The 17676-nt window shown below is 30.9% G+C and overlaps 1 protein-coding gene across 1 annotated transcript in view; it reads right to left on the bottom strand.

Annotated features, from left to right (window-relative positions):
• The window catches only part of LOC143071323 (uncharacterized), a 36723-nt gene that overhangs the window by 11814 nt on the left and 7233 nt on the right, over nt 1–17676 (bottom strand). The window contains exons 7-19 of the mRNA XM_076245567.1: nt 17145–17317; nt 14085–14214; nt 12926–13147; nt 11970–12120; nt 10361–10427; nt 9806–9891; nt 8586–8772; nt 7558–7989; nt 5968–6078; nt 5246–5372; nt 4636–4744; nt 2584–2683; nt 501–589 (exon numbers count right to left, since the gene is read on the bottom strand). Of these exons, the coding sequence (XP_076101682.1) occupies nt 501–589; nt 2584–2683; nt 4636–4744; nt 5246–5372; nt 5968–6078; nt 7558–7989; nt 8586–8772; nt 9806–9891; nt 10361–10427; nt 11970–12120; nt 12926–13147; nt 14085–14214; nt 17145–17317 (1984 nt within the window). The remainder of the gene's footprint in view (nt 1–500; nt 590–2583; nt 2684–4635; nt 4745–5245; nt 5373–5967; nt 6079–7557; nt 7990–8585; nt 8773–9805; nt 9892–10360; nt 10428–11969; nt 12121–12925; nt 13148–14084; nt 14215–17144; nt 17318–17676) is intronic.

Genomic DNA, 17676 nt, shown 5'->3' with positions numbered 1-17676 from the left:
AGATCATTTATAAAAAACATACCATCATAACAATAATTTTCATAAATAAATGGCTTTCCACATCTTTTAATGTTAATATTCAGCCAAATGGGTTGACTCAGGATATTTATGGGATTGTTTTCATTTTTTACCTAATCCAGTTATTGAATAACACAGCTTTTAATTTTATTAGTTTTTGGCTTACTTCAACACTTGTGAAGTATTCAAGAAGCATTTATCAACATTGATGTATGAAAATGGTTTAAAAACTGGACTTAAAACTAACAGTAGCATTTTAACATTTTATTTTAGAAAATTTATTTAGTGTTAATGCATACCAACACTTAATTTCATAAATTTCTCTGACAAACAGATAAAGAAAATAACAAAAATCCACAGTAGAACAAATTTTCATTTAAACATTGACACAAAAAGGTTGTTATTGACTTGTAAAGGTAGTCTCTTGGGATGATTTCAAATTTATCCAAAAATGATGTATAAGGGAACTTTTAATTCTATACCTTTGATAGTATTCCCTCAGGTGCCTCATTATTTGAAGTATCTGATAACCTGGGTCTCTTTGATGCTGGTTCAATGTCATCATCTTCATCTACAGTGAAATACAAGCACTAAATTTATTTTTACTTATATAAAATACCTTTGGCATAATTGTTTATTTATCATCCATTTGATAGATTCTAAGTAAAGGCCCAATTCCGCCCCCAATGTATATGCTGCTATTCTAAGATTATTTTTTTTTAAGTGAATTCATAAACACATAAGAAAGATTAATAGATCTATTTTTGTCAAGTCTTTAAACCCTAAATATATTTTTGAAGATGACTAAATCTGCTGGTTTTTAAGTATATTTAGGATTTAAAAAAAAATAGATTCTGTGTGTTTAACAAGCTAAGTATTGTTTACAAACTTATTACACGACTTTCCCGAGTAGAAATATATATCGTGAACATAAATAGTTGTGAATATGTAAAATTTGAAACTACATCAAGTAAATTAGATAATCGCGAAATTATATAGCTGTGAGGTGGACTAGAAAGGGTAAAACATGAAATAAAATAACCGCTAACATAAATTGGTTTACAGTATTCATATCTGAATGGGGCATTTGTCATGAAATAAATAATATTAGAAATCTTTCTTATTGACACACGTACATGTGATCAGGGCTTCCAAAAAATATTTGAGCCAGCCGGACATTTCATATCTGATCCCGATTTTAATCCCTTAAGACTTAGTCACAAAAGGCAATTATGGAAATCAGATGGCCATTCCAATGATTGACATTACATTAAAAAAAAAAAACGATTTTAAACTTTACTTTGATATGATATGAATTTGATGTTAGGATGTTACTGTTAAACTGGCAGTGTATCATTCAAAGTGTGCACATCAGCGTGCTCATATCTGCCATAGACTTTTTATTTGTGCAAAATGACATTGTCAGAAACTACTTTCGTTTTCAACCGGATGTTGACTTGACAATGGTAAAACATGGACCATAAACGGATACGTAAAATCCGTGTATTTTTACAAAGCACGACTGAGAGAAGAAGCTCTTTCCACGTTATTTCTTCAACAAAATACTTGAATTGAACGTTAGATACAGGTATCATTGATAATTTTAGCATTTTTGAAGAAATGTAGGATGCATTATTAAATTTCCCACCTGTGCACATGCGCACACGTGTTCTAGTTCATACGACATAGTTCTGACGATTTTTTATTTAAAACCTTAAAATTTGTCATCAAATCATTTTGATAAACTAATTTCTAATGATTTTAATCTTTAGAACGAAATCAATTAGATACAAACCGCTGAAATGTAAGAAAATATTTGTGATTAAACCGATCAATGTATACGATGTCCGGTACTGATCATAGTTCACCTGTCACCTGAACAGGTAGATTCAAATTCAGCTGTCCAACTGCTAATTAGCCTTGATTAAAATTAGAAAGTATTTAAGTAGGTGTTGTTTTGATAGTAATTAATCATCATGTCACATTTATGACCGGAAACGTGTTGATGTTAAAGGCAAAAGGTTGGGTCAAAAAGATCGTGAATTATGTAAAAATGACCGAAAAAGCCTTGAAAAATAAAAAAAGTATATGACCGTTTCATGCTTTGCCCAGCCGGACTTTTACCGGACATTATACAAATGACCGGAATATATGACCGTTTTGGAAGCCCTGCATGTGATATATGTTTCAGTTTCTTTAAAGTAAATTGGCTTATTATCGTAGAATTTGAGTGAAAATCAAAAGTTTTTGCTCATTTTGAAAAGGAAAACAAACTATGAATACAGGGGAATAGTTCTTGAAAGCTTTCAGGTAAATGTCAAAACTATCAAAATTGAAAAATGATGTTTTTCACGGTCCACGACATTGTGTCAATGTCAAACAAACAATTAAGGTAACTAACCTTTCTAAAACATAAAGAAATTGACCTGTATTCTATGAACATCAATGACATTGTTTAAAATTTCAAACAGAGTTTGTCAAGCTGTCCTATAATTATCACCATAAAGCCAAACTTTTGACAAAACATCTTATACATAGGGGAATAATAAAAGTTTCAAGTTATACCCTCTATCTGTAGTTGGCCAGTTTTCTGCTCTTGCCTTTTAGCTGCAGCTTGTCTCTTGATTCTATACATTTTGTCCACAAGCAAATGAAAATAATCCTCCTGTAACATATTAATAATGTAAATAGCTAAACATTTCAATAAAATATGTCAGCAACAGAAAAGACTTACTGTATGTATTCAAATCTACTAATAAAAGACCTTCAGAGTAAGGCACATCATTACCATTTATAGACAGGTGCCCTCTATCAAAAGTTTTAATCCAGAACCCCTGCTTTTTTGACAATCAACACATTTGAAGGGAACAAGGTCATGTTTTTCTCTGACTGTTTATGACGTCTCTACACTAAATCTATTGGTCGTTGGATGCGTAAGGATTGATAATTTAGTCTTAGATTATTTAATTAGTTGTTAGTGGCTTTGAACTAGCTGTCAGTTAACTGTGAGTACTCTCAGATCTGTTCCTAGTGTCTTTTTGTTGTTGGGATGTACAAATACCTGGCCACGTCCACTTGTATTTTTGTCCATCTGATGAGTTAAGCCTTTTTCAACTGATTTTTATAGTTCGTTCTTATGTTGTACTGCTATGCCACTGTCCCAGGTTAGGGGAGGGTTGGGATCCCGCTAACATGTTTAACCCTGCCAATTATGTATCTATGTGCCTGTCCCAAGTCCGGAGCCTGTAATTCAGTGGTTGTCGTTTGTTTATGTGTTACATTTTTGTTTTCCTTTCATTTTTTTAAATAAATAAGGTCGTTAGTTTTCTCATTAGAATTGTTTTACATTGTCATTTCAGGGCCTTTTATAGCAGTATGGGCTTTGCTCATTGTTGGAGGCTGTACGGTGACCTATAGTTGTTAATTTCTGTGACATTTTGGTCTCTTGTGGAGAGTTGTCTCATTGGCAATCATGCCACATCTTTTTTTTTTTTATATATATATGGTTGTACCCCCACCCCCTTTTCTGGGTCGGGAACACGCCTTTTGAAAATATCTGGATTTGCCCCTGAATTATGTGTTAGCATATATATATATATATGTAAACAACTCGTCTAAACATACATGTATTTGGAAAACCGAAAGATGAAAACTGAAAAATCTGAAACTGCAGTTCACAGTATAGTATGTTCACATGAAGACTGATAACAAATTTCAAGAAGCTCTTACCTACTTGTAGTTCCATAGGAAAAAGCAACAAAAATTTCATATACATGTATATAAATTATGTGTCAGAACATGCAAGTATTGGGTTAACAGGTAGTTGAATATAGATACATCTGAAACTGATATACACAGTATTGCAGCTGTGCACATCCACATGAAGACTGTAAACATTTTCTAAGGTTGTTTTTTTATTAATCAAAATATAATTAAATATCTTATACTACACAGTAATTGGTCCTACATCCTGTTGATACTACATGTATTTACTTACATTTTGGTATTGCACAAGATCATGCTTTTCTCAAGACCGTTTATTATATCTCTACACTAAATCGTTGGATGTGTACTGATAGATACTTTAGTCTAGGAGAACAAGAACTATTTATTATTTGTGTGATTGGCTTTGAACTAGCTTTCAATAATTACCAGTTCTCTTAGGTCAGTGCTTTGTGTTTTTATGTTATTTGAGCTTATACCATTCTGTTTAGATTCCAACTAATTCTTCCAGTTTGTTCTTAGGGCAATTCCATTTAGATATATGTTGTCTGGTAGGAACTGAAGTTTAATTATTGAATTAGGTTGTGAGTCTTTTTTCAGAATGAATCCAATACATGTAAAGTTATCAAGCAAATGGTTCTTGGTTGTAGGGATATTTTTAAAGTCCCTGACTACTCTCCCATATACATTTTAATGGAATAGCCGATATGTTGTGCTGTTTTACCAGTTCTAGGTTAGGGGAGTGGTGATCCCTCAGAATCATATTTTACCCCACTACATTCTTTATGTGCATGTCCTTAGTAAGGAGCCTTTAATTCAGGGGTTAATACAGAACTTCCTTATTAACACAGCAAAAATATTGTTGAATAAATTGTGTTAATATATATATCATACCTTAGTGTCAGCTTTGTCAAACAATTGCTGTTCCATTCTTGTACAAAAAGCCACAACTGTCATGAACTTCGTTCTATTTTCATTAGTCTTTGGCAGTAGTTCTTCAACACTGTAAATTAACAAAAATATATTTCAAAGTAGTTCAACTGTTCAACAGTAAAATTCCTTTTTTACATATAGTAGTCAGATGAAATGGAACATACTATACATTTTCAATTACTGTAAACACAAATCTGCAATATATATCATATTATATATCTAGAAATTATAATTTCTGTCACTTTCCAACAAACCATTTTTCCCCCAGCTCAAAACTTATTGCAGTTTGTCCTTATCAACCCTTGTTACAGTACCTTCCTATTGTATTTATTAACTTTTTCTTATTCTGAAGTTGTATGAAATGCTTGCCACTGGACGTTAAACAAAAAATAATCAATCAATCACACACTTTATAATAATTATAAAGTATTTGCTGCTTCAGAATCCTGTGACCAATTCAGACGAGGTGAAGATGGATTATATTAAGCCTGTAAAAAAAAATAACTTGCTATGCACAGCACTATTTTAAACATTACAGACACTTATTCTTATTATTGAATATGGGACTTACAATATATTAACTAGATGATTTCTGTATTCCAAAGATGTTTTCTCTTTCCAACCTTTTCCTTGAATTTTTCTCTTCTTCCCATTACCATTTGCTACCCTTGTTGAAGTTGCAATGCTTTTATTGAGATCTTTTGTACAAAAAAAATTAATATCACTATTAACACTTTGATTGTTCATATCTATATTTATATCTTTTATACAAACTGTGCAGCTACGTGTATACCTGTATTTCAATATAAAACAAATATAACATCATGAAATTTAAACTTATTTTCAAAATAAAAATAAATAAATGCACAGATATGTTGTCCCAATAGAATACAACTGAATTTTTACTTGTAAGAAGTAATAATTTTGACATTTAATATTAATTGCTTTTTAAAATCATTCTTATTAATAATATTAAAGTTTTTTCCTTGATCCTTGATTACTCACAAAGTTGATAACCAAACTGTTAATTTTTGTCGTTAAGTGTCTTTTAAAAATCAATTCCTTGGGTTTAAAGCTGAAACCAACAAATTTTTTTTTTATATAAAATAGTTCTATTTATTTGTTTGCAACACAAGGTATAGCATACCTACATGAAGCTTGATACCAAATTTCAGGAGGCTATGGAAAGTATTTCTTAAGAAAATGTGACAAATAATGTAATAATTTTTTTTTGGCAAGTTTGCATTAACATTTAAGAGGTGGTCACTATATCATTATAACAATATATTTTACCTTCATACTCAGAATGGATGTCAGAACCTATCCCTTCAAGTCCAAGAACTGTATATGCTGCATTGAATGTATCATCATATTGAAGCATGAAGTTTGTAATATCCTCTGTATCTAAAATACAAATTCATAAGAAAAATCAAACCAAGATTAAGCACCAAAATAGAGATAGTAATAAATACATGAATCATGTGAGTTTTTCTGTGTATAAGGAAATTGTATTTCTAAATATGGGCATTAATGAAAAACTGAATATAATTATCATGTATAAATTTTTCATACTGGTGTAAATACATAACCTGTTAGTGTTTCATACCATGTTCAGCACTAGTGTGCTATTTTGTTACAGTAAGATTTTATTGGTTGCAGAACCCTGAAATGACCAGAGAGAACCACTGACCTTCTTAGTAACTGTAAACATTTTAAAATATGGGGGTTTTATGCACAAAATGGCTCTCATAGTCCTACAAAACCTTTAAAAGGGCCTTCAAATTTATTATAATGTTGTTTTTTGGCTTCTTCATACTTTACTACAATCCTATATCGATGGTAAAATTATTTGTTTTGTTTTAAATTGAGGACAAAATTGCCCTTGTACTCTTTCAAAAATATTACCCAGAATACATTAGATTCTGGAACAGTGACTTGGTGTTATCTAAAAAAGATTATAATACTAAGTCACATATTCTAGACTGGTTTCATACAAAGGTCTAACTAGATGGGATCAATTGTGGGATCTATTTCTAGTCTTTTTAGTCACCAATCCTTCCCTTAATAATAAATCACAAAATTATATTTTGATGTGGGTTATTGAATGAAATAACACAAAATAAAGTCATCAAAAGTGGAAAATTTTAAAGTGTAAAAATAAAGTATTATTTATACAAGGATATAAGTTAAAAATTTGTAAGGGTTCCGCGGAACCCAGTGTCTCGCCTACTGTGCTGTTAATCACAGGCTCAACAAAAATGAGTGAAAAAAATTTTAAAAAATATTCCTCTTGATACTATCTTTTGATTATAAGAAGATTCTGTCCAAGTTTAGTACAAATCCAGGATAGTATGTATAAGAAAGTTATTAAAATTTAAAAACTTTAACCACAGAGTGAATGTGTTGTACTTTGGCAGAAAAACTAAGTCTGTTTATAAGTTAAATACGGAACAAATTGATTTTTTTTTACAAAATTTACTTCTGGATACTATCTTATGATCATAAACAAGCTTCTGTCCAAGTTTGGTACAAATCCAGGTTAGTTTAAGAAAGTTATTAAAATTTTAAAAACTTGAACCACCGAGTGAATGTAATGTTTCCTGGCAGAAAAACTAAGTCCATTTAGAATTAAAATACAGAAAAACAAAATTTATATTTTTATAAAATTTACTTCTGGATAATATCTTATGATCATAAACAAGCTTCTGTACAAGTTTGATAGAAATCCAGAATAGTTTACGAAAATTATTAAATTTTAAAAAACTTTAACCAGAGTGAATAGGATGTAGGATCACTATGTCTTGCTTTTTGGACTTAAGTCGAAGGCTCGACCAAAAAGCAAGATAAAATACAGTCTCGCATATTACTAATTTGATAACTTACTGATCCATCCATGAAAGTAGAAATGGTCATAACTTTTTAATTTGATTGAACATAGGCGACAAGTTCCTGAATTATCACACAGATATTTTGTGTCGGAATTTTCTTGAACCAAATTCTCAAAATGAGTACAGTAACCACAATCTTCTGATGAACATTGCTTTTCCAACAAACATTGAATGAAATGATCATTGCAACTCTGGTCATTTGATAAAGCAGCAGTTTTCATCACAGTGCATATTACACATCCCGTTTCTGTACATGATTGATGACAGTACTGCCCATCTACCAATTCACAGGTTTCACAACTCTCATGACCAGATCTTCCATTCTTTTTTTTAACACTTTCCTTTAATGGACGACACAAGCCACAATTTGTTTTAATGCAGCTGTTCCAGTGTTCCATCAAGAGTTTACTTGGAAAACACTCCTTATCTGCAAGGAAGTAAAAAGAAAATAGATTATGGGAGTATAAGAGTAACAACCTAACCACTGGAAACCTAAGAGTTTAAACATACAGTAGCTGGTGTTTGGTTTTGTTGCTTTTCGAGACATTTAATTCTTTGCTGAATCAATTATCCATGTTTCATGGCCTTGTACAATGCTTTTAAATGAATAGTTGAATGAACATATTAAATATCATTCTAAAAAAGAAAATAGTGGAATTAAAGACATACAAAACAAGAATGTGTCCATAGTACACATATGCCCCACTCGCACTATCATTTTCCATCTTCAGTGGACCTTGATATTGGGGTCAAAACTTTAATTTGGAATTAAAATTAGAAAGATCATATCATAGGGAACATGTTTACTGAGTTTCAAGTTGATGTGACTTCAACTTCATCAAAAACTACCTTGATATGGGCAATAACTCCTATAAGAATATATGCCTAACAGTTTTGACATATATATTATATGGACAATTGGTAGAGCTCATTATTCTGAAAATATTTTTTCCTTTCAGATTTTCTCTATTTATAACTTTTTTTAAAGCAAGGGTATTATTTTTAAAGCTTGGTTATAATTACTTTTGCAGTATCTTCCATCTGTACATGACTTCATATGAGTAAGTAATGTTTTTATCTTTTTGCAGTGTTTGATTTCACAATTCTTGTTCTTGTCCTGTTGACACTTCCAAGCGTGAAGAACAATGGTGATATAGTCACGAATTATCCGTCTTTGATAGTTCCTTATATTAGCTTCTGTCTCAATCAACTGAAAATACATTAATTTTTTAATTCTAATGCACTTCGTTTGAAACGATAATTTTCATTAAGACATTAACAAATTTTTCTATGGGTTAGATTCCTCGTTCTACCAGTCCCTAACTAAGAAAGCCATAATTTTGAATTCCTATTTTTTTTTTTTATGTTATTTCTCACAAAAAAAAAAACAAAGAAGTCACATTCTGAGCCTCAAAAATCTTCTTTTTGTCAAAATTTAAACCATTCTGAAGTGTAGAAAGGTAGAGAGTATACATTTGACGTCACATCGTTTAGATGCTAAAGGCTTTTGATTTATGTACTTTTTAGCCAAAATATTTATTAAATGAAATTTATCTAAATATGCTGCATTAAAATAGAGATAACTGTACTTTACTTTAAGCTTGGCCTTCCTTAAACTTGATTTTACTGTCACAAATATCTGTTTACCTAGCTCTGCTATGCATTGCTAGGTAAACTCAATTTGAGACACTAAAATCAAAGTTTTACAAAGGCCACGCTAAAATATAATACTGTAATCTTCAACAATTTAGGATGGTAGGTGAAAATGGATAGAAGACTCGTTTGACCAGTTGGACTAAATGTTTGTATACAATGAAGAAAGTCTATAATAAACATTTCAAAATACAGAAATATTAATTACTAAAAGATTGAGAGTATCCTAAAGGAAGTTTCTGTCTACATTATGTCTTTGTTTAATCCAGTCATCCATTTGTATGTAATAGGCAGGAAAGAAATGATATTAATCAAATTCATAAAACTCTATCAACAATTGAGATCTAAAAACTTATTATTTATTCATTTTTTTTTGACACAAAACATATTCATGTGTAAACCCAATTTATATTTCTGGTTTTTAATTATCTGTTGCAACTCAACTATGGCAGCAATGTTGGTTTGCAAACAGGTTAATCGTTCATAAATGTTAAACTATATCATCTTGACAGACTGATGACAATAGATTATAGATGACAGAAGCCAAGTGATGGCCAGAAGAGCAACAAAAAACAAATTGAACAGTTTACCTTGTCTGTACTGGGATTATCTTCCACTTCTAACATATCATCTGGGACTTCTTTGATAGATGGCAATACTTTGGATAAATCTACATCTGCATTAGTCAAGAAAAAAACCATTATAAAGGCCTGCATTGCTAGTCTGTCAACAACACCAACTACATTCAGAATTATAAAGTGACAATAGTCTTTACCATGAAGTTTAAAAACTACAGGCCTAGAGCTCATTGTTTGGAAAATTTTAGTTAGATTCTGCTGGCCTTGAGATGTTACTTTTACAGACCTGAGAGGAATTTTACAAGCCTGAGATGCTGGGCCTGTGTTTCAGTGTAAAGGCTGCTGAATAGTGATTACGTTTTGTTTTATTTCAATTCAGCATAAACCTATAATCAAACAGAAAAATATCAGAAAAAAATGCACTATTTTGTTTACCTCCATGTTTTGACATGCACAAGAAACTGCAGTTGTAATACAAGAAAGGTACCTTAAGGTTTTAGTCCTCATTATAGTGAATTGTGTCTCAAAAGTATGCAACCAAGCCACTACGAAATTAAGTCATATTACCCAGACAATCTGTTTTAATCTCTTTTACAGGACTTGGCTTGTTATTTACTGTATGTAGGAGTGACATCTGAAAAATAGAAACATTGTGTTATACTTATCAATGATAAGAAAGAACTATTTACATCTATTAACATCTATAGTCAAGAAAAAAAAACATTATAAAGCCCTGCATTGCTACTCTGTCAACAACACCAACTTCATTCAGAAACATAATAACTGGGTTTTTATATTATGGGTAATAATTTTTATAGCTTTTTAAGTTAAGTATCATACACACAAAGTCTACAGAAATAAATTTTATGAAGAACTATAAATTCTAGGATCAATACAATGAAGAACAATTTGAAGATAGAATAGAGAATGGAAACCTGACATAGAGAAAACAACCCGACTAAAGTTTGGCCTCATTAGCTTATATGTCATAAGGTCCTAGTTTAACCTCACATGTTGTGTCTGTACCAAGTGAGGCTACCTTGGTCATGTGTTGTGCTTAAATTTGAGTTGTGCTTCCATTTTTTTTTAGTAAAGATTCAGTTTGGCATGTTTAGATGTGTATTTTAGAAATGCTATGCATGTATATTCAATATGCCTGTACTGTTTCTATGCATTTTGGTTGTACCTGTAGAGAACATCCTCATTTGTACGGAAGTGATGTTTACAGTGCCCAGAAATTTAGAAATGATCCTGGTAAATTTATCAATCCTTTAAAAAAATAAAGTTTTTCTACAAAGTTACCAATTCAACACTGTAGTTACATGAATTAGATCATTGAATATTGTTTTTATTGGTATTAATATTGATTTTGTTATCAGTTTATTAAAACTAAATTAAATATTATTGTTATATGTATACAATCTACAATTTGTTTATACCTGTATCTTGGCATTGCACAAGGTTATGTTTTTCTCGGACTGTTTTTGACGTCTTTACCTTAAATTTATTGAATGTTGGATGTGTACAGATTGATAATTCAGTCTTAGATAGCAGACTATGCATTATGGGCTTTGCTCAATGTTGAAGGCCGTACTGTGACCTATAGTTGCTATTTAGTTTTTGTGTCATTTAGTCTCTTGTAGAGAGTTGTCTCATTCGCAATCATACCACATCTTCTTTTTAATATTTGAAACAATTTGCTTCTTATATATACCAGAATAGATATATCTAATCTCTGCATGTTATATTTTTTAATGTTATGTATATGTTATTAATATTCGGTAAAAACCACTCTGGACTCTAGAGCCTATGTTTGTATTGTTGTTTGTGAACCGAATCAAAATGAAACTTTGGTATTTGTATTTGTATTGTTATCTTTGCTTGTTGGTCTATTTTTCTGAAGAAGTCTGTGGTCAATGTAGTTAATTGAACTATCCATCATTTTAAAAAAATCTTTCTTTTAATCATAGGAAAGACAAGAAAAAAACACCATGCACATTTCTCTTACAAGTTAAATTCTAGCTTTACAACAATTCAAATTTCTTTGTATATTTTGTGGTATCATCATACATGTATAAATCTTTAACATTGATGTTTTCACATTTCCACGAGTTTCTATGCTTTTAAATTGAGGCGTGGATGACTTTTCCATTGTCCCAATTGTTGTTTTCTTTACCTCAGATGTGAGATCAAGCAACTTTTTAATGATGACTGTCCCTAATTCTCCAATCTTACTATTAGTTGTTGAACCAGGACTTGTATTAGAGTCTATATGTATTAATTCCTCAAATCTGAACAGCATTGTGTCCAAAGGTTCTTCATATGTACTGAAAAAAATCACAGAAGTTTAATTTGACATCCATTATCACTGAACTAGTATACATATTTGTTTAGGGGCCAGCTGAAGGACACCTCCGAGTGCAGAAGTTTCTCGCTACATTGAAGACCCATTGGTCTGCTCTATGGTCTGGTTGTTGTTGCTTTGACACATTCCCCATTTCCTTTCTCAATTTTATCTCATTGATTTGTTTACTGACACAATATTTCCAAAGTAAATATGGGCAGAAAACTGCATAAACTTCAGTCTTTTTTTCATTTTCATGAGACATTATGTTGCAATTGTGACACCATTAAATCAAAAATATTCTATAAGTCATTTGTCAATATCAAATCCATACCACATAACAATCTTTTAAAGACCTAGAGATGACAAATGTAAAACAGTTCTAGAAAGAAAACTGACCACCTAATTTATGTACAAAATAATAAACTATAAACACAAGTATGTATAATTGAAAAAAAACATACCTTTGTTTCGTACATTTAGGGATAAATAGTAATGATAACTTAAACATGTTCAAAGTATGCTCTTATTTTTTTGTAACATTTCTTAAGTCATTTTTATAAAATTTCATGATTTTAAAATAAATCTGCAAATCTTGCTATTTGTTCTAAATACATTTTTATTTGTTTTCAGTAACATTATGTTTTTTCTTTTCAGCTACTTTCAAATAGATGCAGGATGTTGTCCGAGAATTTTCTGCACATTATGGGATAATTAATTTGCAACATCACATAAATTTTGATGCGTTATAATAATCTTTCCCTGCCTGCATTGTAAATTTGCTATACCTTTCACTGATGTCTACACGTTTATCATACAGATGTTGCAATGCTTCAGGAATGCTTTTCTGAAAATGGGCTAAAATTGCCTCATAAAATGGACCAAATCTATTTTCTCCCATCACGTTATTCATAAGATTGTCATTGCAGTCTGTTATCTCTTTCTTTAGTTTAATAGATCTCATGGTAATTTGTCCTTCGTGTGGTGTATAATTTTTCTCAACAAAATTTCTGAAAAAGAAATTTAAACAGTTAATTCATAGCCATTACTAAGGTTAGTCAATGCATGGAATTTATGATAATTGATATGGGCACCAACCACTATTTATTAAATCACGGACTTTTGCATTTTAGTACTTGGTTTGAATTACTAGCTTCTAGTAAGACATATAACTTATAGCAATGTCTAAAATTTACAAACCTAAAGTAAGTTGTAATATTTTCAAATAATGCAGTTGAAAAAATCCAGCAAAACTCAACCCTGCTGGGTTCATTTTTGCAGGGCCCTTGAGCACATAATCATTTGTCAGTTATGTTGTGTTATTTTTAAAATATTGTATAAGGTGTTAAAAAAAACCTTTCTCAATCTAGAATTAATATAAAAGAAAACATTTTTTCAATGAAAAACCTATCCACCTATCAAGTGAAAATTGGTGTCAATATGTTTACAGATCTGGGGTCTAGTATTGCAAAAAACGTTGCTAACGGATGGAGGAATAATGAGCCTTGGAAGTAAACCATTATGTCAATATCCCACCTTCTACTTGAGAAAAGTCACTGGATATATATAGAATAATAGAATTTTTGATTTTGATACTATCTTAGCAAGAACATCAAGCAAGTCTGCTAGGGGGGATAAAGCCAGTTTAAAATATGCCATTCTTCTTTTAATCAGCAATGAATAGTAACAATTTGGGTTTTTTGTTGAGAATATGAAATAAAAGAAAATAGAGAATAAAACTACTTTTACACATACATTACGTTGAGAATATGAATGAAGTTGTGTGTGTTTAATGATAAATTAATGAACATGTGATGTAGATATGTGACATCAACGCCAGATATTTTCGTCTGAAAGGTCTGGATAAATTCTAGGCAGTAAGATCAAAGGGAAAATGTACAAATTGCTGATAAGAAGGAATTATTTTGTGTTTTTCATACTTCTTACCTGTTATATTTTAAAGCTACAGATAGCATCTTCTCCCTGATTGGTCCTTTACAAGATGCAATAAATAAACTAAACCATCTTTCAATATTCAACATAAATATCCTTTCTGATGTATTAAGTTGGTCTTGTACTGAAATCATATCAAGAAGGTGAGAGGTTAAAGACAATTTAACAAAACCATCACCAAAGGTAAGGGCTGTTCCAAAAATGGGTGAGGGGTGTAGAAGGCAATTCTTATTTGACCCCACCATGCATACATTTTAAATTGAATATTTCATTTAAATGTTCTAGCAATCTTTCTTAAATAACTACCACCTATCAGTTTTAATAATTTGCCTTCCTTGCCCCCTCCCCCTCCCCATACAATTAATTCTGAAAAAAACCTATTTAACTGTCACTTAACAATTCAATCAATTAAGAGCTAGTTCTATAGTTAATATGAAAACATGGTTTTGAAAGAATTCAGTTTTTCTTGATTCAATTTTCAGTGGCCTGTGAAAATGGGGAAAATCCCTAATTTGGCATTAAAATAAGAAGGATCATATCATAGGGAACATGTGTACTAAGTTTCAAGTTGATTGGACTTCAACTTCATAAAAAACTACCTCGACCAAAAACTTTAACCTGAAGTGGGACGGACAGAGGAACGGATGCACAGCCCAGAAAACATAATGCCAATAAATGGGGCATGTTCCTAATTTTTTCAAGATTTTGTATGAATGCATGAAAGCCGAGACATTAATATTCTTTATAACATGAAGATGGAAAATTTAAATGAGTAGGGACATTAATGCCAATGTTGAGCCAAAGAAATTGAAGTTTTTGAGATCCATTTCTAATTTGCATATTATATATATGATATATAGAAATGCCTTAGAACAAGAAATATCAATAACTGGCATAAGATGTTTGCTATAATGTCAGTTTCATGATAACTCAGAGTTTTTTCATAAAATAGAAGAACAATGCTGAATTTATGCAGTTTTTCATCCTTACTTCCCTTAGGAAACATTGTTTTGTTTTCTTTAAGGCCCATGGGGAGTTTACACAATAAAATTCAAAATCACCACTAATTGTGTGTTTCTTGCGTTTTAACGCAAATAAAGATGAACCCTGAAAAAATTAGTAAATATCTGCATGACTTAAAATTTACTTTAGGCAATGGAAGTTCCAGGACCTTTGACCAACCACTTTAAGGTCCTCTTTTATTCTTAGAAGGTCTAATTTTTATTGAAAATTCAATTTATCAAAACAGAAAATTATAACAATTCCACAGATATTGTCATATCTTATTATACAAACCAATTTTGTTTTTATGAATGTCTGAAATAAATTAATTCAGAAAAAGGCTTGCCCAAAACTAGCTGCGGAACCGTAGCTCTTAGGTCCTTAGTGTTATTTTTTTACTATTTGCAGACCATAGAGCTATGGATTTTTTCCTATTTCAAAACGTTCGGAATTGTGACCCAGGTTCAGGTCGCACTTATTTCCCAAATAATTCATAGCTTATAATCAATGCAAAGCTTATCAATATATATAGTTCGTTTCATTAGACATTTTTCTAGGATATGACGTACCTATTTATGTTTGAATATTCATTTCCTAAACACTATAATCTAATTATTTCCATTTGTATATATTCTCCGCCTATTTTGTTCGGCCATATTGAATCTCATCGTGATGTCACGAAATCAAGAAAAGATAACTCAAATATCCTCGATCTCCTATGTTGGAGGTGAGGAACGCCTACGTAAAAAACAAGAACAGATAACTCTTATAAAAAAACATGTGTTGGTTTGTTTACTTATTTCTAAGTGAGAATCGAGTGTTTATAAGACTTTACAACATTAATTCAAACTGAATATTTAAATTGCTTAAAAGAATTATTATTTCCGTTAGTATCTAACTTTTATTAAACGTACTTTCATTCAAAAAGTCATGAAAATGAAATAAAAGACAATGTAAACAAAACAACCATGTGTTTTCCTATAAGAGTTATCTTTTCTTGTTTCTCGTGACGTCACGACGAGATTCAATATGGCCGAAAAAAATAGGCGGAGAATGTATACAAATGGAAATAATTAGATAATAGTGTTTAGGAAATTAATATTCAAACATAAATAGGTACGTCATATCTTAGAAAAATGTCGAACGAAACGAACTATATATATTGATAAGCTTTGCATTGATTATAAACAATAAATTTTTGGGAAATAAGTGCGACCTGAACCTAGGCCGCAATTCCGAACGTTTTGAAATAGAAAAACTTTGTAGCTCTATGGTCCGCAAATAGTCAAAAAATAACACAAGGACCTAAGAGCTACGGTTCCACAGCTAGCCCAACACTATAAAACTTTGTAACAATTTTGTTTTCAAACTATGGGTTAGTTTCTGTTAACCACAATTTGGCAAGATTGATATAAAGATGCTAGGAGGTGATTTTTTCGTTGAGAAGAGGTCACCCAAAAACAACACAGATTCATACCGTTACTGTTAAATGTTTTAAATTAATAATATATTTTCATGTTTGCCAGTATCTTGTACAACAACTGGTCACCTGACTTCTCATCAAATCAATTTTTAAGATTTTAAGCATCCAAATAAGTTTCCTTTCAGTAAAGTTGCTTATTCTAAGATTATTTTTAAACTAAAATTTTATATAATTTGTTCAAAATGCTTATGTAATTTTAAAACCTGCAGTAAAAGTCTGTCAGGTATTACTAACTACCTTTAGGAAGGTCTAAATATGTAAATTGAAGGCCACAGGTGTCAATGGGTTGTTCGATTCGTCTTAAAAATTCAGGGCTGATAGATCTTGACCAATTGAACAATTTTACCCCCATGTCACATTTGCTGTAAAAGCTTTAGTTTTTGAGATGTAAGCGAAAAACTGCATTTGACCATATGTTCTATTTTTAGCCATGGCAGCCATGTGTGTTGATGGATCAAAATTTTGGATACAATTTATAAACTAAATACCCTAAGGAACATTTAGTTTAAATTTTAAGGTATTTGGCCCAGTAGTTTCAGAAGAGAAGATTTATTTCAAATTATTCCTACCTCTAAAAAAGAAATGAGCCAACTGAATGAATACTTCTCCTGACAAATTAATGTCCCCCTTACGTAACAATTCAATGGCAGTTTTCATGCATTTTTCTTTCCTAGAAAGATATTGTGAGGACATAAATGCATCTTGATCTGTCAGACTGCAGCAGGTCTTGTTTCCATTTGAACTAAAAATAAAGTAAGATGATACATGTAAAGTATTTCATTTTTCCAAATTCATTAAATAATAATGACATATATAAACTGTTTGTACTATAGAAAATTCAGTCACATTTATCTTCAAACATTAATAAAAGGAGATGTCTGGTCAATATCAATTAGACAGCAAACCAAAAAAACACACCCAAAATATAGAGGTCAACAATCAGGATTCAAGTTTTTTATATCTAAAGACCCTCAACCATGGTATATGAAATAATACAATTAAAAATTAAATTAACACAATACATCATTTAATCAAAATAGGTTGATTCAATGAACAAGTTAACATATATACAAGGTTAGGAACTATTTAGTAGTTGTTGTT

The sequence above is a fragment of the Mytilus galloprovincialis genome, chromosome 4 (assembly GCF_965363235.1).
Source record: "Mytilus galloprovincialis chromosome 4, xbMytGall1.hap1.1, whole genome shotgun sequence".
Taxonomy (NCBI): domain Eukaryota; kingdom Metazoa; phylum Mollusca; class Bivalvia; order Mytilida; family Mytilidae; genus Mytilus; species Mytilus galloprovincialis.
The sequence above is the reverse complement of the archived record's forward strand: the minus strand, read 5'-3'. Positions and strand labels throughout refer to the sequence as shown.